Source organism: Schistocerca cancellata, chromosome 9 (genome assembly GCF_023864275.1).
Source record: "Schistocerca cancellata isolate TAMUIC-IGC-003103 chromosome 9, iqSchCanc2.1, whole genome shotgun sequence".
Taxonomy (NCBI): Eukaryota; Metazoa; Arthropoda; class Insecta; order Orthoptera; family Acrididae; genus Schistocerca; species Schistocerca cancellata.
Window position 1 is genome coordinate 315,055,016 of NC_064634.1, and position 27,709 is coordinate 315,082,724.

Sequence of the window (27,709 nt, forward strand, 5' to 3'; positions counted from 1 at the left end):
CATCCATGATTTGTGAATTTCCTCCGTTTTTATGCATTTGCCAATTGACATAGAAGTGTGGGGGACGGGGGAGGGGGGAGGAGAAGGGGAGCGGATGACTTTGAGCTTGACCTTTCGAGAGCACTGGCTACAATGCAACCTGTGTGGAACGAACACAACCCCATTACTTTCAATTGAAATTGCAAGCTGTATGCAGGCCTTGTGCCACTAGCTACATCACTCCGGTGGACGCACAGCCTTTAACAACAGGTGCCAACTAGTTTAAATTAGACTATAGCAAGTGGTAATATCAATCTCACTCGATTGTGTAAAACATTTCTAATGTCTAAATCTGTTTACAGGAGCATCTTGTTGGGACTGGAGAAAGACAAAGAAAAGCTGATGCAAAGTATTCGCCCAGCGACCTCTCCCGAGAATATAGCGAAGGACAACAAACTGACTGTGGGTATCAGTACCCTTCTTACACAACGGCAGACGTACAACGACTTGGTCAGGCAAGAGAAAGACACGGTATGTTTTAAAGTGAAGTAGATTTTTGTATATCCGTAGGTCTTTGTTCAGACTCTATTCTGCGAATGTTGAATTGTTAATAAAAAAGCTGCAAATGTGTCAGGTGAGGTCTCCAAGATCCATAGGGATTTTTCTCGAAAATTATATGTCCAAATCTTTTCTGCGTGAAATGCGTTTTAGTTAAATACTTAATAAACAATTAGAATGTGAAGCTAACGTTATTTGGAGTTTCCCTGAGTTCAGGGAACAAAGTCAGCTTCATAGTTTCAAATAGGCGGGGAGGTCAGAATTACTGATCACATCAGACCGAAATTAGTGCCGGCCGTTGTGGTCGAGCGGTTCTAGGCGCTTCAGTCCGGAACCGTGTTGCTGCTACTGTCGCAGGTTCGAATCCTGCCTCGGGCATGGATGTGCGTGATGCCCTCAGGTTAGTTAGGTTTAAGTAGTTCTAAGTCTAGGGGACTGATGACTTCATATGCTAAGTCCCATAGTGCTTAGAGCCATTTGAGCCGAAATTAGTGACTCCCCCGCACAGGAGACATCACGATAGTCTAAATTCGGTACAGTTCACAAGTTCTTCAGGTACGACACATCCAGCTGAAGCCACTCATATATGATCAATTTCCATATAGCTTACAAATTGCAGGTGTATTGATTTCTACATTCCACAAGCTGTTCCAGACATAGTGGTGTGCAAAACTTAGGGACGAAAGTAGCTTCCGTGTTATGTGTCACAACGAAGTAACATAACTCATGCAAATTTGGACCATAAATACCAAGACCTGCTGAAGTATAGTACAGAAAGCAGCTGAAAAAATGCGCAGTGAGATGAAAAGAAATGAGACTTTTATTCAAAGGCATTAATTACACTGGAGTCACCGAGATTTATTATTGTCACCTGGACATTACAGAAGGCGGGACATGGTTCTTAATAAGGTGTGTGATCACCACAAACAGCAATGCATGCTCTGCATTGTGCTCCCATTCTGGCTACAAAAGTGGTAAGGAGTTCTTGTGGTATGGCGTTATGGTGTCCCATTCCTCCACCATAATGGTTGACAGTTGCTGGATGGTCGCTGCTGCATGTGGACGTTCTGCAGTGCATCCCCCCACTGCATCCCATATGTGCACGACGGGATTTGAGTTGGGGCAGTGGGCAGGCCAGTCTTTTTGCCAAACATCCTCTCATTCCAAGAGCTCCTCCACCTGCGCATTTCGACGCTATTGCACGCTGTCTCCCATCATATGGTGACAGGTAGGTACACAAATGCAACTAGAAACATCGTCAAAGATGATGGTTTTGGTGATCCAGGTATTGTGATGTTACATAGGCATACTGATCTCCTAATCTTTGAACGTACTACAATACTACATTCATCGCTCAACATTATTGTGACACAGTATATCTTCCACATGTGCATGTTTTCAGAGATGCATTCAGTCCTGACTTCGTTTTATCGATGACAGTGGGCGAGCACAGTGAACTGCACAGGTGGAAATGCTTGTGGAATCAGAGGATATTCGGCAAACAGAGTAGCCTGACCGTTCCCCCAACTTATATCCCATCGAGCATGTGTGGGATGCGTTGCTGGTCATTTTACAGCATATCCATATGCACTAACGACCACCCAGCTGTCGCCAACCACGCTGATGGAGGAACAGAATGCACTGTCACAACAATTTCTTACCAACCTTGTGACTAGGAAGGGAGCACATTGCAGAGTATGCACTGCATTTTGTGGTGATGACTGACCCTATTAAGAAGCATGCCTCACCTTTCGTAATGTCTAGGGTATCGTCAAAAATCATGGTGAGTTCGGTGTAATTATTGTTTTTGAATGAATGTATGTATATTAATGAATTTACTCATGGCGCTTTTGTTACATACGCTAATGATAAATTTCAAAACTCAAATTAATCATCAAATTAATTAATTTAATAATTGCTGATGCACCACCACAATAAAATAAAACTAGTGAATAGGTGAAGGGGTATTAATGAGAAGAGAGCCGTATTTAAGTTTACAAGATAACAAGTATTATCAATACTTTTGTAGCTACATCTGACTAATAGATCGTACACAAGAGAAGACAAACACAAATGATAAAACAAATGGTGTTTTATTGGTAAAGCATGCATAGGTATGCAAGCTATGCAAATTCTCCCCTGAATTAATCCGTTTTACAATGCAGTCTGACTTTGTTTACATTAATCCGCTGTGAGGCCCAGCTCTATTCAAATGGAATCAAGTACGACCAAGTATATCACGAACTAAGTTTCACCCTGGAACAGGGAGCTGTGAATATCATTTGACAACCCTACGCTGGTGTTTCAATACCTTATCCTTTCACCTTGATTCAGGTGGCAGCAGTGAACAGCGCATTGTGGGAGAGGAGCTGTAATGTTCTGACGTGTCCACGAAAATTTGCAAGCTATACGGTCTGGCGTTCTGATTATCAGAACGTGGGAAACTTCGCTATCAGACACCTGGATTCAGTGTGAGGTGCATCCATTCACTGGTCTGGCCAAACCAGTTCGACTCACTGGCATGACGGTGCATGCTGGAATTGCTGAACGTCAACAGACCATTCAGGACGGACAAGTTCATCCTCATGACACATGATATGTCCGAAATGATATGCAGTTCCACTGTCGGTACAGTTGGAAACTGCCACTGGTTCTTAGTCTACCACAAGATACAGAACACAAGCCTCATCCACTGGGAAAGGATCTGAACATTTCCATCGTGAGAGGACCGGAAGACAAAGAAGGCAAAGAATCACAACCACTTTCCACCAAGCCTCGGTATGGGAGACGAATTAGCAAAAACTAAACCATCCCCACATTTCACAAACCAATCGAACTATCCTCTACTCATTTGATCTCCCCTCTTGACTATTCTGTTATCCTGGTAGTCAGTCCAAACACAGTAGCAGTGTTCCCATGCTTGAGGAGAAAGCCTCCACTTTGCATATCCCAGGAGGAGCCAGTCAGCAACTCCAAATCTCTCCTGTCGGGGAAAAAGATTTTAGTCTAGTGAGGCGTCTTTCACACGGTAAGCATGGCCATGTTTTGGCAGTAAACATCTATCTAGACGTGACCACTGTCCCTCATTTAGAGAGAGATACAATCTTTTCTGGCCCGCCATTTCCAATTTCTTAAAGAAGACTGTTAAGCTTCCCAGACAGTCGTGAAATGTATGTTTTTGCCGCTCGCTTAAAGAACCTGGAGATTTCCTGGTGTCAGGAAGGTTACGGTCTTGCCTCCACTAAACACGTGCATCAGCCGGTCTGTTCGTATTGTCCCAGCTTCTAACATGAGAATGCACGAAGTTTTATGACAGTCCCACCGTTTGCACAAAGCATCAATTCACAGCAGTCTCTCTTAAATGCCTTCCTTCACCCACTCTCTGCCAACTGGCCACTTCTGCGATGGACTACCGCCAGGCCTAGGTAAAATGTGTTGTGAACAGGCGCCCTTCTCTCCAACCCTAAGCGGAAGGACGAGAGGGTATCAGCCAGAAGTCCCTCTGCAGCTGCGATCCACTGAGTGCTGCTTCCCAGAATCATTCGCACAGCCAGGTCGCTGCACTGAGCATTTATGGTTCCCAATTCATATCTCGCCCTGTTCTCTGTCGCCTCCATTCTGGTCCCTCGGGTACAAGTTCTCTACAGGTTACACGTGCTGTTAAGTGAACATTCTACCCACAATTTCCTCATGTGCAAAGTCATTAACTACATACAGCAAATGTAGAACTGGGAAACACCAAGATTATCACCTAAAATATGAACATTAATCTGAATGACAATGTTGTTAAAGTGAGAAGAGAGTGGTATGCCACCTCTCACTACCCAATAATTTATGCACGGGGAGTGTCACACTTCAGTAGAAAGGTTAGCGTGACAGGGAGCAGAAGAAATTACGACACTTTAGCTGGGTCTTTGAGAATGACATGCCGGACCAGGTAAGCTTTGCCAACCAAAATCAAAAAAATACCACACGTCTTGACACCATTCAACCAGGAGTCATATACACACTCACTGCTGCATGCCTGGAAAAGTTTTGTGATTTTCTGGGTGTGAGAATTGTTCCTGTGGACCCTCAGGAATTGTTCTTGTGTACCCTTAATTCTTTGACATACACCCCTGACTGTAAATACAATGACTGAACGGTTAAATGATCATGCAGACATTTGACTAACCCATTCACACTGAGGCTGAGATCAGAGATGATTGATTTTCCTAACCACAATACAATATCGTTGAGCACTGAGCATTTTCTGCGTCAGAGATTTTGTTTGTTCACAGTGGTTCGATCCTCCATAGAGACAATAACATGACAAACTGTATCCAAGCATTCAGCAAATCTAGTTTTGCCTATTGGCTTCTGTCTCGGGTTCTTCGGCTGACGTTCATCTAATGATTTTACTGACGTTTCGCCAGCACGAGTTGTAACGTCTATGCTCTCGCGTACGTTAACTTTTTAAAGCCTGTACTATGGTAAGTTGACGGGCTTCACCTTATAAGAAAGGATTTTAGTAAATATGTTGACCGTGTGTACCTGAATGGAGGCAAAATCAGACTGACACCCACTCAGTAACAACAATGATACGTCAAGCAAGTCTAAAGTGCAACTACACATTAGGATGGACAAGAAACATACACAGCAGATACTACCAATTGTTAATAATACGGTCGCCAGCCTAATTAGGCATTAACTGAGTTTCTTCCCTGTACAAGAGGAAGTAAGTTCAAGCATAACAACACGTAGTAATACTGCATTGTATGGTAAATTTTAGAACCAGAAAAATCTACTGAACTAAGAATCTCACTTTCTGTACTAATATGGACACACCATAAATACACAACATTACACTATAATGTTTACTGCAAACTGCGTTTTGTCTATTGATCCGACTGAAATCTGGCATGGGTTACCCTAGAAATAGCACTTTTGAAACACACATACAATGTCAATTTTAAGAAAGGTAAAACATTGATAAATTTAGGTTTTATATTGACTTTAACTTTGTTGGTCAAAGCAGTCCAGTACACTTCAGAATTCAAATGAATAGAAAAGAAAAAGGGGGTGGGGGGGGGGGAGACACTGAAACTGTTATGATCACTGTAGTGAAAGTTTGATTATTGAGAGCATTAAGCATTCAAGATTTCCAATATATGATTTACCACTCTTTTTGTCTTATTTCTTGCTCATTTAACTACCGTTATTTTTGTCTCAATTTAAATAAACTTCATTACTAAACCAATTTCAACATTATCTTCCAACTTGGTCAGACCTATATTATTCGTCCAGTATTTCATTAACAACAAAGTTCTTTAAACATCATTCTAACATAGATAGGTCTGCAGGTAATTATTATTAACATAAACTTTAAATCTTCGTCTTGGGACACTCGGATTGCACAACATGTGGAAAGGACCCTGTCTAGGTTAGTTGTGAGGATAATTAATTGATAGGACAGTTCTGGTAAAATTTAAGTTGTTATTGAACAGTATGTAGCAAAAGTAACACTGGTCCACATGAATACAGTAGTAAAAGATTCAACCTGTTCGTATCGATGAGGCGGTCGGCAGGCGGCGAGATGGCGAGGCACAAAGCACACATGTAATTACAGCAATGGCTCTTGAAATATTGGCACTTCACTTCTTCATAGCGTCGCAATACTTTTCCATTTAGTGCCTATGGAATATTGCCATGCTGTATAGACGTCGGAAACAGCGCATCCGAGGCTCAACGAAACCACTTTTTCCAGGAGAGCCTCCTCGATCCAGCACGTGTTTCTCAGATCGATGCCCAACTCCGACTACTACGGCTTAACCCGTTGTGCCGTACCGCGCCCGTGTGCATTTTCCCGCGCTCGCCTGCCTCCACCTTTTACCGCTCCCCTACAGACAGGGTATTCACCAAAGGTTTTACATTCCACATATTCTAATACATTGCCTACGTATGGACCAGGCATACAAATACAACTTTCACATCTTACAATAGTTTCAACATTAGGTACACTTCTCTTCAATTACAACATTACTTGAAATCTGACATAAATATTAAAATTTACATCGAAAATTGTTTATAGCTTTTTCAACATAATGTCATGAAACAAAAAAGAAATGAAACCAGAATATCGAATATACTAATTTATCAAAATTTAGAAGAAAAAAAATTTATTACATATACAATAGTATAACGTTAGTGTTGTTACAGAGTGGCTGGCATTGTCAAAGCTTCACCCTCCATTGCCGGTGGTGAACTGCAATGGAGGGTGAAGCTTTGACAATGCCAGCCACTCATGCTGGCGAAACGTCAGTAAAATCATTAGATGAACGTCGGCCGAAGAACCCGAGACAGAAGCCAATAGGCAGTTTGTCAGCAAGTGGCCACAAAAGCCTTAACAATTTTGTAAATCTAGTTCTTTTAGTGCACTGGAGTAAATGGTGTTAATACAAAATAAACAACATTTAAATGACATGTGAAACGTAGTGAGACCTTACACAAATGACAAAGACAAAATATAAACATGAGTCAGTTTCAAAAAGTGGTTCGAATATTAATGTATTTGTTGCGTGTGATATTTTGTAAATCTTAGATTTTAGATGAGAGTGACCTTATATCACAGTACACATTTAAGACTGATGTTATCCCTGTTGACAAACATATTAAGAAAGAAAAGTGAAAAAAATTACATTTAACCGAATAAAATAATTACAGCAAGGAACACATAAATAAGAATTAAAGAAGACAAACATATTTTAAGTCTCCTACTGCTCCCTTTTCAAGAGTCTTTAGGGAGCCCAGACATTAACTTTACATTAGTCACATGACTAAACACAGAACTACACTCATGAGGTGTGTAACAGTTCGGAAGTGGGGGTGTAGAGGTGAGATGGTGCTAAGAGAAGGTTTACCCTTTGCTTAACAGCATCAGTTGTGGCAGTGGTGTCTGTGGCAGAACCTGCCTCCAGTCTGTGGCCGGTAACAGGTAGGCATCTGAAATACTGACAGACCAGAGATGGGACAGCAGCTGACAGACTGTCACTCTTGTTTAAGACAGTCTTCCAGCAGCAGTTGTCAGTGTTGTGGCATACTATCCCGAGAAGTTAATTGCTTGGTCGGGCACTCTCTAATCTCTCCGTTCTCATTGGCAGTGGAGTTACCTTCAGGTCTGGTCTCTCGAGACTCTTGCATCAAACAGCGGTGGTCCCAAGAGGTCGCGTTACGTCAGGCGCGAGCCTCCGTTACCTGCTAGCAGCAGGCGAGGCACCCCTGTCGAAGCTTTCACTCTCCATTGGCACGCGTGAAAGGGGCGAGTGGAACTCTGTATGCCTCTGTAGCCTCTGAGCTGCCCCAGTGTCATCCCGTCATCCGGCAGCCTGTAGCTGACAACTGCCAATGTGGCCGTGCGGTGATGTCACGTCAGCCGGTCGCTTGCTGGAGGTGGCGCTCTGCTGTGACATCCCGCCGACAGCTGCGTCCCAGTCAACCTCTTATCAAACAGACATAAACTAACCATTTTCTAGTGGTGAAGCTCTGTTGCTGTAGCATATGTCAGTGTTTTGTTAGTTTCCTAACACTTTGAACAATTTTTCAGATAAAAACTATTGAACGTCTAACACGTGAGCTGGAGAAGGAAGTTTCAATACTGCGAATGAAGGACATGGATGACCACAGGAGCAAGAAGCTGGCGTCGATCTCCGAGAAGAAACTCGTGAGGCTCGAGAATAAGCTACACGTCGTATGTATTCCTGCACTCAGTTCTGTGATAGTTAATGTCTCGTAGCCGCTGCAGGCTTGACGACAATGGTCTGCTGCATCTTTACATTTATATTTCCGTCATAAAAAGCAACAGATTTTGATATTTGTACGGCCTACCAGAATATAAATAGCTTCAATAAAAAAAATTATGTTGCAGGAGACAGTGAAATATAACAATATTGCTACAGAAAAGGATCGGCTGAGGGAAGACATCGATACAATGCTCATTGAACATGAGCTCTTTGAAACCGCCTACCAACAATTACTTAAGAAGCTTGTTACTGGCAAAAAAGTCATGTCAGACCTTATGAAGCTTGCGACCTCCAACTTCGACCAGAGGTAAGTTGCTGGTGGATGAAACACGATTTACTGTTTCCTGTATCGTGGCTCCAATATACTTCATTTAGACAATTATGGAACTATTTTTGTACTTATAAGGAGAGCTGTAAAAACAGCCTTCTAAAGCAATACAGTATAAGTACTAGAAAGTGTCAAGCTACAAATAAATCACACAACCTTAATTAGAAAACCCATTGCCTACAATGAATAAAGCGCCTTAGTTCAGCTACGTATTGCAGCACTACTGTATGCGACTTAAAAGAGAAAAAAAGATAATTCTGCTTATTTTCCTTCGCTAATAATTTTTTGGGAGATGCTCCACTTACAATGAACAGAAGCGTGTTATAAGAATTATATTTGGTTATAATTCTGAGGCATTCTGCAGGGATCTCTCCAAAAACTTTGGCAACTATCTCGACAACAACTTCACAATATGTTTTGTACAGGGTGTATCAGGAAGAATGGTAAGTGTGCGGGGATACAACAAGAACGGTTATTTGAAGCAAAAAGCTTCATATGAACATATGCCCTATTCCCAATGGTTTTCGAGATAGAATACATTTAAATCACATTATTGTTTATTTTTTGTATTGTGCACTACCTTGTCATTGTTTACAGCGTACCACAGTAGCGTAGAGAAAGTCCAGATGAACAATTTGATACAGGAAAAATTTGGTCTATGAAGCTGGAGAACAACCTAAAACTGGCCCACAAAAACTAACTTAGCTACAGCGTATGCCTGTCGCGCAGGAGTCTCAATGTTCTCTTGCTCTTTTCGCGCAAAATATAAGTCCTAAGGAAAAATGAATCGGTTCTTTTTTGTACGAAATTTAATGTAGTTTAATTGTTTACTGGGACATGTACTTCCTAGAGGCTGCGGTGTTCGAGTTACTTAAAAAAAAAAAGAAAAAAACAGAACGTGCGAAAGTTACAATAAATCTGTTATATCTTGGTAACTATTCGGAATAAGGCGTATTCTTCATTCCTCCTGGGACACCCTATATATTTATTTATTTCTCGATTACGACGTCTTATTTCTTTCGAGTATTCCGATTTAAGTTCCCCAGACACCAGACATTTATGTTACATATTCGCGTGCCGTGAAGTGATCTGTTACGACCATAGCAGCGCGCCTTTGAGTTCTTTCAATGTATGCTGTTATGTCTCGTTGATAAGGACGCCAACTGCTGGATCAATGCTCTAGAACCGTTCGCATCAGCATGTGCCACGCAGTTTCCATTACAAATGCATTGCATTTACTCTGGGGCCCTTCCAAATAAGTCTTGAATAGAACTTCATCTACTCGGAAACGACTTTCACGGTCTAATGTGGTTTCCGTAGTGATGGTCATCCTGAGATCACAAAATAAAGGCTATGGTTCACCTCCATCACTACGAAAGCATGCTGTCAATCTATCGTGATTTCTGCAAAGGCGACAATCCTCAGATCAGGAACTTCAATCACACCACTGCCGAAACTACGTGTTCCGTCTAACATTAGACTGACAATGTGGTTTGCACGGTGGTGGGACAGAATCGTCGCCTGTCTTTTATGATTTGAGATGTTGTTTGACATCGGTAGTTTCTTTTTAAATAAATATGTTGAGGCCGGATAATTGAACTGTTTTCAAGTCTAAGTATTCTAATCGCTTTCCCTGACAGTGATTGTACGGTATCTACCCATTTCATACCGATTCTTAGGATCACTCCCCTAAATTATTATACACTGTGAGATTGTATAATTGTATTGTGACAAGAGGTTCACTACTAATCTTGTAATCAGATACCATCAGATTCTTTCTCTTTGTTGTAGACATTACCTTACATTTGTCCACATTTAAGGCTGCCATACATGACAGAAAGTAGGAATTTCATCTAAGACTTTCTGTAACTGCTTATACCCATCCAACGATGATACATTCCTGTTCACAACTGCACAGTTAGACGTCATATTATGTGTCCTTGGGACACATTCAGTGTCACTTTAGTTTCATTTCTGGTCAAGTATAATGTAATGGTTTCTATTGGTCACATATTCCTCGAAGCAATGAGATATTTGTGAAGGTACTGTGTATTGTTGCGAGGCGATCATCTCTGACTCAAGAGTCGTGGGTGCGTAGCATTTTCTCCAGCACCGAAGCGCGTTCAGAGACAGGAAAGCGAGAGCAGTTTGTACTTTATTTATCGATCGATTCCCTTCGTACAGAATTCGGTAGTAGCTCAGTAGCTGCAATGGTGCGGCCCCTGTTTCATAGACAGGTCGTGCCTACGTCCTTGTGACAGAATGGTGACTCGGCATCGGCAGTGGAATTGCGGCTCGTGGCGCCGGCGTCGTTGTTGACCGCGTGTATCAGCCCTGCAGCTCGGTGACGTCTATCAGAAAGCGTGCAAACATCCAGAGCTGAACACAGAACCCTAGCAGACCATCTGATGCATCAGGCAATGGCAACCACTGAGCTGCCCTACCTGGAATCACACGGCTGGCTCATAGAACATGAGCTACAACTAGTAAATGTAACTCGGCTGAGTAAGAGTGTGGCGTAGCTGCAAATTCGACCAATATCTGTCCAGGAGTCTGGGCCAGTCGAATGTGTGCCTCGCTCGTAGATCAGCTGCTCGTGCTACTAGTTGAAGGTGCATGGTGAGGAACAATATGGCCTAGCTGTACATTCGATCTATGACTGGCCAGGAGACTGTGTAAGCGTATTGTCATATCGCCGGTTTGGTTGTGGAGTATCTTCGCGAGCGGCTTCTTTTCGCAGAGTCGAGCGTGGGACACGGGGCGGCTATGTTGTGTTGTGGGTAGGTCTGCATGCGGGAGGCATTATAATGGAAGTTCAGGTGTTGCTACAAGTGCTATTACAGTGAAGTAATGAGACATAGAAGTGGATTCAGAGTAAAGTGCGTAAAGAAGTAAGTAATTATGAGCAGTGCCGCCGATAACGTATTTGAGTATCCACCCGTTTGCTTGTCCTACAGTACAACATCAATCTTCCGCGACGTGTTCGACCTCCTAGATGAATTAATGTGAATCAGTAATATAGTGCCAGTGTCTTGTAGCGAGCGTGAGAATGTGCGTTCGGCCATCGCGTTACCGCATCACCAACAATCAGCCGCTCCGGGACGGTTACGCGCATCCTCTTGCAAATGAGAACTGTGAAGTGTAATTTTACTTATGAACAGTGTTATATTGTCACAAGTGTCAAGAAGGGCTGGTACCAGATATATGTGTGTACGTGATGAGCGTTAAGAACTTTCGTTCGACCATTCGGATTCCGCATCATCGCGTCGTATCGGTTACGCGTACGCTCGCCAAGTGATATTGTGGACAGATAATCATCATCATTGCTTGTGTATCTATCGCCGAAGGTTCTGTCAGAGTAAGACTATGTCCGCAGCTCGTGGTCTAGTGGCTAGCGTTACCTCTGGATGACGGGGTCCTGGGTTCGATTCTCGGCCGGGTTGGGGATTTTCTTTGCCCCTGGGGATGGGGTGTTTCTGTTGTCCTCATCATTTCATCATCATTATTCGTGATAGTGCCTAGACTGGACTGTGTAAAAATTGGGACTTTGCACGGGCGCTGATGACCAAGCTGTTGAGCGCCCACAAACCAAACAACATCATCAGAGTAAGACTGTGAAATACGTGTGACGGCGTAAATTACAATAGTGACAGCCATTAACACCGTCATGAATACTGTGCAGTAACAAAGGAGTGATAATTGTGGACAGACAATCATCAAGAATGTTAATTGTCATCAACACTTACGACTTAGAGTGTAAACAGTGCAAACTGCGACTTTTTTATCATCTCAGAATATAATTGTTTATACTAGATGTAGGACAGTGTTGAGTTTAATGTTGAGTGGCTCCCCTAACCCGCTTGCATATTTAGATACATAATTTCAAGCAAGCCAGTAGCAGTGTGGAGCAGAACAATACGACCGCCGCGGAAGTATCAGGTACACGGTGAGGACAGGGCGGACGGTCAAGCGGAAACAGTTTAAGGGTCCCCCACCAGTTGTACCCCCGAGGGTGTTACAATTCCACCAGTGAAATTTATAACTGGCTCGTAGATCAGTTGCTTCGACTAGTAGATGAAGCTGCACTGTGAGGAACGGTGTGGCTTAACTGTACATTCGATCGATGACAGCCCAAAAGACTATGCCAGTCAAATGTTTGCCTGGCTCGTAGACCAGCTGCTCCGACTAGTACACTGAGGTGAGAAAAGTCGTAGGATACCTGCCAATAACACGTCGGACCTCCTTTTGCCCGGGGTAGTGCAGCAACTCGACGTGGCATAGATCAACAAGTCGTTGGAAGTCCCCTTCAGAAAGATTGTGCCGTGCTATCCCTATAACTGCGAAAGTGTTGACGGAGCAGGATTTTGTGCACGAATTGATCTCTCGATTATGTCCCATTTATGTTCGATGGGATTCATGTCGGGCGATCTGGGTGGCCGAATCATTCTCTCGAACTATCCAGAATGTACTTGAAATCAGTCGCGAACAATTGTGGCCTGGTGAGATGCCGTACTGACATCCAAAAAAATTCCATCATTGTTTGGCTGTAAATGGTCTCCAAGTAGCCGAACTTACTCATTTCCAGTCATTGATCGGTTCAGTTGGACCAGAGGACTCCGTCCTTTCCATGTAAATACAGCCCACACCACTATGGGGCCACCACTAGCATCCACAGTGCCTTGTAGATAACTTGTGTTCATGGCTTCGTTTCATGGGGTGTACGCCACACTCGAACCCTGCCATCAGCTGTTACCCACTAAAATCAGGACTCATCTGACCAGACCAGGTTTTCAGTCGTATAGTGTCCAAGCAATATGGTCGAGAGCTCAGGAGGGGCGCAGCAGGCGGTTGTGTTGTTAGCAAAAGCACTTGCGTCGGTCGTCTGCTGCCATAGCCCATTAATGCCAAATTTCGCCACATTGGCCTAACGTACATTCGTCGTACGTCAGACATTGATTTCTGCTGTTATTTCACGCTGTGTTGATTATCTGTTAGCAATGACAACTGTACGCAAACGCAACTGCTATCGGTCGTTAAGTGAAGGTCGTGGGCCACTGCGTCGTCCGTGGTGAGAGGTACCGTCTGAAATCTGGTGTTCTCAGCACTCTCTTGAGACTGTGGATCTCTGAATACTGAATTCCCTAACGATTCAAAAAACGAAATGTCCCATGCACCTAACTCCAACTACCATTCCGCGTTCAGAGCTTGTTAATTCCCGTTGTACGGCCACAATCACGTCGGAAGCCTCTTTACATTAATCACTTGAGTGCAAGTCACAGCTTCTCCAATGCACTGCCCTTTTGTACCTTGTGTATGCGATACTAAAGCCGTCTGTATATGTGCATTTTGCTACCCATGACTTTTGTCACCCCATGTAGATAAAGTTGTACAGTGACTGACGTCGAATGTGTGATGTAGGATGATTTTACTTAGTGAGCCAGGAGTATTTTTACTTCTTGTAGCCAGGTGCGTTGTCGCAGAAGGCAGGCTTCCATGAAGTACTCAGTTCTGAAATCACCATGGTGTACAACACTGTGTGGTAATACCGCACGACACTGATGATATAATGCAGTGATCTGTACACTACTCGGCTTGTTTGAAGGCGTTCTGCAGATTAGGCTGCTTCAGTACGATCGTATCTTGGTGAATGAACTATTTTGAAGTTGAAATGTCCGACATCTCGGGCTCAAAATTCCTGCGACGATGAATTACACTGATAGTACCCTACATGCCCATCCTGCTTTCAAGAGTCGCAATGGTGGCCAACACAAGGCTTGACAATATCCCTGTCATTTGACACTATGAAGTATCCCATTCTTCCTGGTGCCTGGGGCCTTCTTTCTCCAATATACGAGGGTTGTCCAGAAAGTAAGTTCCGATGGGTCACGAAATGGAAAAACCGTTAAAGCTTTGCACAGATGTGTTGAGCATTGCGTCTAGTGTGCCCGTCGATCGTGTCGCGTCGCTCTTTCCAGTTTTGAGTGAACAGTGGGCATGTAAAGATGCGTAGGGAATAGCGTCTCCCGCCAAGTATGATGGCGTGATTAGAGATTTCGCCTGTGCCATGCAGCCCATATAACACAACTGTCGAACAGTTCCTTCTTTGCGCCAATTCTCGGCCGCACACTGCAGAGGCAATGAAGACGCTCCTGCAGCGTTTCCGATGAGAAGTCTTTGATCACCCACAGTACAGTCCGTAGTTGGCTCCCCCTGAGTTTCATGTCTGCTCATAAGAACCGCTGGCTATGAAGACAAAATTTTTCCACAGACAACGAGCTGCAGTCCACTGCAGATAACTGACCGAAAGCACAGGCGGCTGCTTTCTATGACGAGGATATTGGAAAGTTGATACAACACCACGACAACACTCAAAGTTGCGACTATGTAGAGAAGCAGGTGGAAGGTGTACCTAACTGTTGCAAATAAAACGTTTATGGTTTTCACTGTGGTTTCCATTTCGCGACCGATCAGCACTTACTTTCTGGACAACCCTCGTAGTAGCTGCTGTTTGAAATTAATTGCTAATGAGTGTTTTTTACATTACCTCATCGACTCATGAATATTCCATCAGTCTAATCCACGAACAGTCACAGACCTATCGGGGAAAACTGCACGGGTAGCATAGTGGTTTACTGTCAGCTAGTCCCTGGGATGGGAAAGCAACAATTTTCGTGTGTGGTAGGTCGATAAGGTGCAATTTGTGGAGTCAGTCCCACAATAGTAAGCTAGTGTTTGTGTTGCAGTGAGTAGGAACTCTGAATTTTGGGCATTCAGCATAGTAATAAACTGTTCAAAAGAAGTTTCTCAAGAGGAGCAGGAGATGAAAAAATAAGGCTTGTGAAACTTCAATGTGAAATAATTGCAAAGCAATAACGAAAATATGGCAGTCTGTTCGAATGCATTCAGCTTTGCACTTATGTGAAATCACAATGTGCTGCTGTGCAACATTCAGTCCCATGTTTCATTAGTACTAACGCCAGAGCTAGCACATGCCTTGTAACTCTGGTATCGAGCGCCGCGGAATTTGAATCCCCACCAGATGTCATGGACGTCGAAGACCCCTAGAGGTCTCTGCACCATCGCGCCATAAGCTGTGGCGGCGCGCGCGTCCTGGCCCGCATTTAGTGTGAGGGCGCCACAGTGGAACACGTGGTTCCAGCGGCCAATAGCGTCACCCCCGATAGAGTATTTAAGAGCCGGCCTCTCACTCAGCCAGGTAGGCAAAACCACCCCTCCCTTCCGTCTCCTCGACTTCTATATCACCATTTATGGCTGTCCCCCACCCTCAAGTACCTTGGCGTCACCCTCGATCGTCGCCTCTCCTGGACCCCCCATCTCCGGACAATCCAAGCCAAGGCACGCTCCCGACTCCGTCTCCTCAAGCTCCTTTCTGGCCGTGCATGGGATCTGGACCCCTCCACCATCCTCCACACCTACAAATCCCTCATCCGCCCTATCATCTTCATCCCCTCCATCTACCCCTCCTACCAACTTTGATCCTCCCCTTCCACCCCCTGCATCTTCACCCAAGAGCACCCTCTCTCCCTTCTCTTCCCTTCTCCCTCCCTCCTCTCTCCCAGGCTTCCCCTACCCCCCTCCCTTCTTTCGTCCCCCTCCATCTCCTCTGCGTCTACACCCTCCCCTCTCCCTCCTTCCCCACCTTTTCTCCTTTGGCAGGTCTCCGGACTCGTACATGTACAGTGAACATTCGCGCTCCGGAGATCGTGGCCATCAGTTTTTTGTGTGTGCCATCGTGTTAGTGCTTTAGTGTTTCACATCCCACGCTCCATCGTTCACGTGTGTCATTTCAGTCATCTGTCCTCGTGTACCAGTGCTGAACGTTTTTTTTTTAAATTTTACTACCCCTGTGAACGGCTCCATGTTTTTTACTTAGTGTGTCTACTGTTTTTTGTCCATCATTTTGTTTTGTTTTTCTATGTCGTCCTATGTTCCGCTTGAACTATCTGTGGCCGAAGAGCTGCGTAGTATTTCCGCTGCCGGCCTACCTTGTATAAGGTGTTAAAATAACAATAAAAAAAGCTCATCTAGCGAGTCTAATCGTTGCGTGAGTCTCGACACATCGCCTCGACAACAGACAGCGTGTTTATCATTCTTTGTTTTCATTAATAGTGGACGTCTTGGATTCGTTTGGTTGTCTCTGTCCCTCAGTTGCTTCTTGCATGTTGCCGTCGCAAGGTCTCTCTCCATCGTCCGTCGTTGTTTCGTGTCCGTCCTTTCCGTTCGTTTGTTTGTTCGCAGGCCGCTCTCCGTTTGGTCCCGCCGCGCTTTCTCGGCAACCCCGAGACTGTTCCGGTCGCGGTCACAACAGGTTACAACAGTAACAGGCTTGGATATTCATTGGCATGCTCTCCACAATGTGAATGAGACTTTTCTAGTCAAGCTCGTCACACTATAGGACAGTGGCCTTCCTGAGGTCACCCAGCGTGTGACGAACGTTCTCTGAGGACACACACCAAGTTCCAACTGGTTCCAAGCATACTGAACGGTGTTTATGTCCCCTCATACCGCAGGCCACTCCATTTGATTGATTTCCAGCTCTTGGAAAAAAGGTGTTTCGAGGTGGGTGCAGAATGCATTGTAGTACCGAAAGACAAATTCCTCGACGAAATGTTGACTCTAGGGCAGGGAAATGGGCTTAAACAATTCTGTCCATTACTGCAAAACCGTCAAACTACCCCCCCCCCCCCCCCCCCTGTAGCGATGTCAGACGATCGCTGTTAATACATCACACTGGCCCAGAACATATTTACCCACCATCGTGTTGCTACCCTGGGACTGACTGCCTGAGAAATTCATTGGCACTCTTCTACGGCGATCATTAGACATGAGACAAATTTCGGGTAAAAAGAACCTGACACCACTGTTGGAGAGTGGATATTACCACAATATTACGACAATCTCTCGTGCGACCCATCTTAGAATATTGCTCAAATGTTTGGACCCGTACCGAATGGAACTAACGGGGAATACTGAACGAATACAGAGATGGACAGGGCAAATGGTCACAGTTCTGCTAGACCTGTGTGAGAGTGTGACGGAGATGCTGAAAGAACTGAACTGCCACAATCTTTAAGTTAGACAGAAACTACTTACAAAGTTTCAAGGACTGTCTTTTATTGATGACTCTGGGAATATACTACAATGCCTTATTTATCGCTCCTGTAGAGGTCGTGATGACAAGAGTAGATTAACTAGATTAACCTCAGCGTTCACTGAGGCATTCAGTCATTCTTCCCACGTCCCATTTGTAATAAGACCCAAAAAAACCCTAATAACTGGTACTATCGTACGTGTCCCTGCCATGCATTTCACAGGCATTTGCAGAGTATGGTTTGAAAGTACCTATTTCTTCAACAAAATAGCTACAAATTACATGTACAAAGTTACGATTTTAATTATTTACACTATAATCTTACTTTCACTTTAATGACAGCTGAATTAGATTAGTTTGGTTAAACATTCATATGCCAAGAGTAAGACATATGATAGCATTATTAGTACTGAAAGAAGTGTAGTTACGTCTCTTTAAAACATCATTATCAAAATTAGTTTCCATTTCAGGTGTTGCCTTGTCCACCTTCTTCGCTTGGTCTCTCTTGCATGACGATTGCCAGACGTGAGAAAAATTTTGCAGTCGTGGGTGAAGAGAAATCGACGTCGTCGATACAGGTTCCATTCCAAGTGATGCCCTGGCCATATTTTTCACACATCACTGTGGTGAGGGATTCGTAATGTGATTCGTAATGGTCGCTTAGAGACCAAACTGATCGTGTGTGGACGATTGGGTACTGTCTGTATCGACACAACCCTCACACTTGTCTACAGAAGGACAGCTTGTGTTTTTGTGCTGTTTTCCTCGCCCGAATTCCCCGAGGGTGAGTAATGTACCCTACCTTGTTTCGCAAATTCTTCTAGCTATTTCTCAAATTTGCTTTCTGCGAAGCAAACGCCTGCATAACAGCGCTGACGGGATACTTTGCTACATCTCGTTACTCAGATCCAAGAGCTATTCACGTTGGCTTATTTATCAACAACATTTATTCGCTTACGATGAAGCATTCATAACACATACTCAAGACAATCTTCAGAGTTATATGGACGAGTGTTCTAAAGCATGCAAGCTCTTCTCTCTGTCTGTGACTGTAAAGAAGACTTTGATAACGGTGCAAGGATACACAGATATGCCTGCCATAATATTATATTGCTCATTATTGACTTTAGTCAAAAAATTCTACTACCTCGGTTCGTTTGTGTCAGAAGATTTTCCTCTGGACTACGAAATAGACGCGAGAATTGGAAAAGTGGCGAGCACTTTCGAGAAGCTCTGCACAAGAGTATAAGACAGCATACTCTTCACGGTGATCGCAGAAATGCTCGTCTGTCAAATATACGTGTTAAGCACCCTCCTGTATGGTGGTAGGACATGAACATCATACACCAAACAAGAACGTAAGCTCTATGCCTTTCATCTGCAGTGCTTACGAAGCATTCTAGGCATAACATGGAGAGACCACGTGACAAAGGAGATGGTCCAGAATACTGTGGAGTTACCTGGTATCACCGCTACTCTCACGGAATGTCACTTGCGGTGGATAGGACACTTACGTCGTATCGGCCCTCCCATCTTCCCGGACGCACACAACTTAGTGAGGTAGCACGTGCCAAGAAACCAAGAAACCACCTGGAAGATCTGCTTTGTGCTTTAAAGATTGTGTAAAGCGCGGAAAGAACGGCGACAAATGGGAGGAGCTCGCCGAAGACCGCAGCAGATGGAGGAAACTCATCAAGCAGGACAGCAGCAAGTTCCACGATGGCGTCTGGCTCAACAACGAAGCTGCGAAAGGAGCGGGTAGACAAGCGTCTCAAACGAACTCCTCTTTCGGAGTGATATACGACTGCCCCCCACCTTTGTGTGCTAAGTGGTGTATCGTTCTAGACGCCAGACTCACTAAAGAAAGTGCCTGCATGATTTCCATTAGAAAATATAGACCACTGATGATGATGATGATGATGATGATGATGATGATGATAACCTACATCCATTATTTGCAGTAGCGGCCGTCAGGTGGTATTACTGGTCGCGACTGCGAGGCAGATCTTCTATATTTTGTGTCTCGCGATAGTGACTGAATGTTGAAATGACGTCATTATTGCATATTCCAGTTAGGCTGGAAACTTCGTGGTCTGACAGCCCACCTTATCGTAAACTGACAGCACGCACAGGTCAAGCTTGAAATGAAATGAACCTTGACATACTCGGCGGTGAACATAAGCCGCACTGTCCCGCCTACTTGCCCCTCCCAACACCTCTTGATTCTCTAGCTCCTCCTGGATCTCTTTGCTTCTCTCAGAGTGTGATGTCAGTCCACCTCTGATGACTTTGACCTATCCTGCACTGCTCCATTCGGATTTTTTTACTTATTCCAATTGTTTTGGAATCCCTCCTGTTTTCTTTCATCCAGTTGTTCCCTGTTAATCAAATTGCGTTACATATCATCTTATTCAATCTGTTTCCCTCCATCTTCATGATGTACCTGGCAAATCTCAATCTTCTGTTTCCTATCATGTTTGAAATTGTTTCAACATTCTCATACAATTCCTGCATTGGTCCATGTCGCCAGACTTCACCTTGCATTTTCGTGCCCCAGAGTTTCTCCTCCTCCAGCCAGATACAAGCTCTCGTGCACAAGGCACTCGTCTCCGTTGCGCACAGTGCGGTATTTCTGGTTGTTGACATATAATTTGGCGTTCCTGGATAGGTTTTTATTTCCACAGGTTTTCTTTTGCAACATATTGTGGTTTCTGCGGCGTTTTGGACATGTCTGTTGCGCTCATTTTGGTCCGTAACTTGCCCGTTATGTTTCCCCCCTGGTAATGGAAGCTGTTCACATTGTCCACCATTTGATCTTCAGTCTTCCAGTTGATGATTGCATTGAGGACCTTGTTCTTATTGTACGCCGTATCGATTATATACAAGAGTAGTTACATAGATTTAATTATCACTTCTCCTGCTTCTGTGGCCGAGCGGTTCTAGGTGCTTCAGTCCGGAACCGCGCTGCTGCTACGGTCGCAGGTTCGGATCTTGCCTCGGGTATGGATGTCCTTAGGTTAGTTAGGTTTAAGTAGTTCTAAGTCTAGGGGACTGATGACCTCAGATGTTAAGTCCCATAACGCTTAGAGCCATTTGAACCAATTTTGAATTATCACTTCGAAAAAGTCATGCTCAGACTGTGTTTTCATCTTCAGCTTTCAATGCGTCACACTTTCCTCAACGATGGATGATTTGGTGGAGCAATTGGTTATAGAAGTCTGCATTTTGGCTCTTCAGGAAATTTTCCATCTCGCCGTGATTTTGCAAATGTGTTATTGCTGATATTTGTTTCCTCGGCATAAGCTCGTGGCCCAAAGCATATTTCTGTGCCTAACGTTTCTTCTCCAACGCTGAGGGCACCATTAGAGCCCTTAGCAACCCATAAATCAGTTATAGTCTCAAACATGCTCAAGGAGCCGAACTTTTTATATATCCCCACGCAACGTCCGCTTCGTGACGTCACCAGAGCGCTGCCTGGGATCGCGAAGTCACGCTGACGTATGTTAGGGATCTCGTAGTGAAGTTGTTTTTGCGCTGTTGAATTTCTATGGCCCCTCTGCAAATTCAAGCTTAATGATGATTAGACGTTACTAAAACTACAGCATCAGAGATACGAATTTGGTGGCTTCCTGGTCCCAGAGCATGATCCGTTTTGTCCAAGCGACAATTGATCTTGTTCTTCTTAAAGCGGGTGTTAATGCTTCTTGATGTAGTTCCTATTTACATTTAGCCATAAGTACAAGGGATTTTACTCCTGCCATGGAAAGTGCCAGGACCAGATGGAAAATAAGAAAGATTGAAGTTAGACAAGTCGTGGGTTTTAGTACTTCACAGTGGCACCGACAAAGGTCATCAGACGCCATTGCCTGAGGTCGCCCGATAACATTGGCCGACAGGTTGGTTACGATGCATCCAATCTCCTTCGCCAATTTTTGGAGGAATCAAGGAGGTTAGGTCAGGTTATTATGTTAAATTCTATTCCATGTACGAAGTAGGTTAGCTTTTAACCTCCAAGTGTGGGATGGGTACTGTAGTATCCTCTTCGCCTCTATACAGTCTTGTACCATAAGGAAGTAAGGGAGAGGAGGATGGCCGGTATCCGCTTCCTACAACACAAATGCACACATAGGTTTATATGGTTCTTTATTTACATAACTGAAAGTATTTGCTTAACTGGAATAGAGTCCATGTGTTATGGTACAACCTCATCGGCAATAATTCTCTTGCAGACAATATTGGTAATCTTGCTATTACAACTTTAGTCTCACTACAAGTCCCGCTATGATCACTACTCTGGTCGCTATGTACTGTCGTAGCCTGAGTGAGTCAGAGCTCCCTCCAGTCAGCGGTGGCGGCCTAAATACATGCTGTCGAGAGGGTGTTGGCGGCGTGTTGCTTGTTGGTGTGTCTCTGGCCTGTCTCGTGATAGGCGCGCTTGATCCTGCGCCTACTATCGATCTTCGCGCTATATCTTTGCTGACCGGTGTGTTGGCGACAGATTACGCCGGCACAGGTACCACGATGCATCTATGCTTGGAGACAGGTGGTGCAATGCAGAATGGGAGTAAATAAGCTGTGTCTATCTCGAAAGGAATGTGGCGAGTACTGTACACTTTGTCATCAGCTACCGGGTTTCTGAGACAAGTTTTATGAATATGTGAGATGAAGGGAAAAACCCCCTGCCACAAAAGTTACAAACGCTTTAACTTTATGACACTGCCTTCCTTCTACCACCGCCGATTACCGTCAGAAAGGGCTACCACCTTTGAATTTAACATGATTTACTTGATTTTTTACTATTTGTACATGAGTATTATGAACATACGTAGTTCCAGAGACACACCGTGTTAAGGATCTCTCCAAAACACGGTGTTCCGAGTATGGTTTAATATGCTTCACTGATAAGATGTACGACTTAGGTGTATAAAGTTTTTGCCAATGAGATTATGAGCACATAATGGTTAAGTTACGCTGTGAAAGCAAATGATGTTTCTATTGTGTGATGCATGGATAATTTTGTGTTAATAAGCAAATACTATTTAATTAATAAATGGTAGATTTGTGGTTTCACAGCAGCTCACTTTATTCTGCGAATGGTGAAAATTAATGCTATACTGGCAGCATATTCAGATAATCAGATTCTGGTACTGGAATCTTTAATGCTCTTCAAACATTTACCCAGGGGATTTGAGAAAGGAAGTAACAAGGTTCCTGGTGGCAGTGTAACTTCAGATTGAGTGTAGCTTTTAATAAAGAGAATCAACTGTATTACAGTGTCTTTTATTTCACTTGCACAAAAAATAGCTGCAAATTCGGTGTGGAATAAATTTGATATTTGGGGTTCAAGAGTGAAGATAGCTTTTAAACCAGCCTTTAAATTAGTTCTTAGCGCATCGTAAATAGCACCCAACATATTAGACAAAAAATTCGAAACTGAAATTTTCAGAACGAGGTCTAGAGTTAATTATTCGAAAGATGTAATGACCATACGTCGAATATCGGTAGTGTCACTTCTAGTTTTACTTGAGTCAGAAGTGCATCTTTAATGTATCGGATTTCTTAATGGAGTTCAAATCATACTTCTACAATTACTCGAAATTAACTTTCGTTATCTGAAAGCGTTTCACTTTGGGTTTTCGTCTTTGCATACTGGAGATTGTTAATGATGACGCTGAAAACCAAGATTACAAACACTATGTTTTGCTGAATTGATTTGAAGTTGTGATGATATAAGTGAATTAAGCTTCAATGACTATCATTCGGCATACTTGTGAAAGACCAACATAAAGTTTAGAATAATATACCCTGAACATCTAGGGCTCTGAAAAGTGGAGACACATACACCACAACTGACAACCACTTCATGAAACAGAATCACCACCTTACTGGTATAAAACCGCCAGTAAGTAATAATAATACTTTGTTGACAGATAATGTGCATCTACCATATCTCAAAAAAGATCCATTTCAGTACCTTTCAGCAAAAGATACGCCATCCTTCTCTCTTGAACATATAATTTTTGAGATAAAATTTCTGATAAAAATTTTGCGTATTTCTGGTTCCCAGTAAACCTGTAATTTCAGTCCATAGATACCGAACTATATCCCGACCGAACTATATCCCGAGTATGATATTTTAATGCTCAGGATGCCACAAACTCACTCTTTCTTGGATTATACTTACCAGTTTCTCACAGTCCATATTTCGTATGTGAGAATATCGATCGATTTGACCAAGGAAAGTAAACTGATGATGTGAATCTCACCGATTGACGTCGGAAATCTATACGTTCGGACGATGTGATCGACTACAGCGTCTCTGCGGTCATAGTGGCGTGGTGATCTGAAAATATCGGCCGTCTTCGGCCGACGTCGGTCGGTCGTCGGCGGAATGCACCTGTATCGGTACTACTATGAGGGCATGAAAACGCCATGAACCGCCCGTTGTGTGAATATATATAAACAGTAAGGCTTCCTGACCAAAACTGCTTTCAGGGTTGTTATAGCCTCTGACGATGTCTCCAGCACTGGAAGACGAAGGGGTAGAGATATATGCTTTGGACCACGGCCTAATGCTCATAAAACAAATCTCAGCAATAATGCCACAACGTTTTTCACACCACCGACACCTGTTTTTGAAGTTGCTTTGTGACTGAGCTATGTTCTGTGACTGCCAGGGACGATGCGACGAAGCATCTGCAGGCGCTGAAGGACCGCGCAAACCAGGACCAGATGGCGCAGACCAAGGAGATCAACAAGCTGCAGCGCTACTGCGGCCGGCAGACCATCATCCGCGACTTCATGGCCACCAAGGGACACCAGAGGATCACCGCGGACGTCGTAGCCCAGAGGATACAGAAGAAAGGTGCGCAAATCCGCTAGTTTTCTCTATAATTGTAGGTGATGCAACGTCCTCCAGCAAATTTACTCCCAACGGTCTCAAGCAGTTGTCAGAAACGGAAAACACTTCCCCTTTGTGATCAACTACTCGACATTGAACGTCCCCACAAGTTTATGTGCATTACCTCGCCCAAGGTTTGTAAAAATGACACTTGGATAATATATTATCATCCCTAACAGAGAACGTTGGTTCGAGGGCGTGAGACGGTTTTGTCGAATCCTCCGCTCCTTTTGTCAGTCTAATATCGTGCCAACATCAGTCAACATGTAATCAAATTGTATAACTTCCCGTTGTTAGCAGCCACCCACAGACGATAGTTTCTGAGGAGCTTGCTTTGGCCTGCAGGGCATGTATCACTAACACCCCTCTGGAATTTGAACTGACATCACACCCTGCCTCGAACGTAGAAAGCACCGGCTTCTCCCTACTTTCAGTGGGTCCCTGATTCATTAGGAGAGGTGAATAGGGGATACAACTCGAATTTAAAAATGGGCTAGAACTAACAACTGGGTTATTCCGAGAACAGAGTTGCAAGCAAAAGCCGAGAGTGGCCTTCATTGACATAATTTCCATACCAACTAACACGTGGCACATCAATAAGGACATGACCCAGAGATAAATAGCCCCTGCATAGAAGACATTCAAGAGAAATTTAAACCAAGCCTACGCTAATGTTGCACCTGAAAGAGTGTGCATGAATGCATTAATAGTTTCTACCATGCTAGAGAGAGAGTACCGAACCAATGAGATCACGGTGGACGTGACGATGGGGCTGATGGCGGTGATTTATTACTGTCATGCCGTACGAAAATAGACTCGCCAGCACAACGGTGGGTCCTTCGGTTTGTTCCGGGAGGAGATTGCAAGGAGCTGTAACACAGAAACTATTAGTCAACTTTATTACAGCATACAAGGTGACATAAAAGTCCGCTAATATTTGAAAATGTACTAATTCTCGGAATAATGTAGGTAGAGAGTTAAAACTTGACACACCTACCTGAAATACAGGAGGTTTCGTTGAAACCGAGAACGAGTGCAAAAACCGGCCAACAGATGGGATGGAAATACGGGGTACTGCTTTCCAAACTGAAGTATGCCGTTATGTTTCAAGATCGCTGCACGTCTAGCCTGGCTGATAAACACCTGCTGGGAGGTACGACTTCTATGCAGCCTGGCGCTCCACCCCTTATTGCTACACGGGTGAAAAACCTCTTGCGCACATCGTCTGGTGAGGATTGCGTGCAGAGCCGCCACATCCGTCATGTTTGGTCTCCCAGGTCCCCAGGCCTCAATCCGTGTGATTATTGGTTGTGTGGTTACCTGAAGTCGTGAGTCTACTGCGACCATCCGACCGATCTCATTAGGGATGCTAAAAGGGAACATCCGACTGCAGTTTCTCACATGCCTATTGATATGCTGTAGAGTGTCCCTCGACCACAAGTATTATTGGTGAATATGTTGCTCCGTGCAGTACTGAATTTACAATTACTAACGGGCTTTTGTGTCAAATTGTAGTTATAAAGATTTACACTACTGGCCATTAAAATTGCTACACCAAGGAGAAATGCAGATGATAAACGGGTATTCATTGGACAAATATATTATACTAGAACTGACATGTGACTACATTTTCACGCAATTTGGATGCATAGATCCTGAGAAATCAATACCCAGAACAACCACCTCTGGCCGTAATAACGACCTTGATACGCCTGGGCAGTGAATCAAACAGAGCTTGGATGGCGTGTACAGGTACAGCTACCCATGCAGCTTCAACACGATACCACAGTTCATCAAGAGTAGTGACTGGCGTATTGTGACGAGCCAGTTGCTCGGCCACCATTGACCAGACGTTTTCAATTGGTGAGAGATCTGAAGAATGTGCTGGCCAGGGCAGCAGTCGAACATTTTCTGTATCCAGAAAGGCCCGTACAGGACCAGCAACATGCGGTCGTTCATTATCCTGCTGAAATGTAGGGTTTCGCAGGAACCGAATGAAGGGTAGAGCCACGGGTCGTAACACATTTGAAATGTAACGTCCACTGTTCAAAGTGCCCTCAGTGCGAACAAGAGTTGATCGAGACGTGTAACCAATGGCACCCCATACCATCACGCCGGGTGATACGCCAGTATGCCGATGACGAATACACGTTTCCAATGTGCGTTCACCGCGATGTCGCCAAACACGGATGCGACCATCATGATGCTGCTGTAAGCAGAACCTGGATTCATCCGAAAAAATGACGTTTTGCCATTCGTGCACCATTCGTTGAGTACACCATCGTGGGTGCTCCTGTCTGTGATGCAGCGTCGAGGGTAACCGCAGCCATGGTCTCCGAGCTGATAGTCCACGCTGCTGCAAACGTCGTCGAACTGTTGGTGCAGGTGGTTGTTGTCTTGCAAACGTCCCCATCTGCTGACTCAGGGATCGAGACGTGGCTGCACTATCCGTTACAGCCATGCGGATAAGATGCCTGTCATCTCGACTGCTAGTGATACGAGGCCGTTGGGATCCAGCACGGCGTTCCGTATTACCCTCCTGAACCCACCGATTCCATATTCTGTTTGTGTATGAGAAATCGGTTGGAAACTTTCCTCATGTCAGCACGTTGTAGGTGTCGCCACCGTTGCCAACCTTGTGTGAATGCTCTGAAAAGCTAATCATTTCCATATCACAGCATCTTCTTCCTGTCGGTCAAATTTCGCGTCTGTAGCACGTCATCTTCGAGGTGTAACAATTTTAATGACCAGGAGTGTATTTAGCTTTCCACAATCTGTCTCCACAGGAATGTTCCGTGTATTTACAACTGTCTCTCAATGTTAAAGTATCACTTGGTACAGATTTATTTACAAGACTGTTCAGTTGGCGAATGATTGACATAATGTTCACATAAAATTCTTGCTAAAGCATTTAATACACAGCTGGACTATCTAAGCCGATGCTGTCATCTTCATCATTAGCCGCGAACTGAGCCGAGTGTTCCTCTCCTCGGCCTTAAGTTAGGCCATCGACTGCGGTGGCATGAACGTTTAGGATGCGTGGATACGCCCGC

The 27,709-nt window shown here is 44.2% G+C and overlaps 1 protein-coding gene across 1 annotated transcript in view; it reads left to right on the forward strand.

Moving 5' to 3' along the window:
• Nucleotides 1-27,709, forward strand: part of LOC126101382 (outer dynein arm-docking complex subunit 1-like) — a 145,106-nt gene that overhangs the window by 66,122 nt on the left and 51,275 nt on the right. The window contains exons 2-5 of the mRNA XM_049912048.1: nt 342-510; nt 8,120-8,263; nt 8,441-8,622; nt 24,433-24,620. Coding sequence (XP_049768005.1) covers nt 382-510; nt 8,120-8,263; nt 8,441-8,622; nt 24,433-24,620 — 643 coding nt within the window. The 5' untranslated portion in view covers nt 342-381. The remainder of the gene's footprint in view (nt 1-341; nt 511-8,119; nt 8,264-8,440; nt 8,623-24,432; nt 24,621-27,709) is intronic.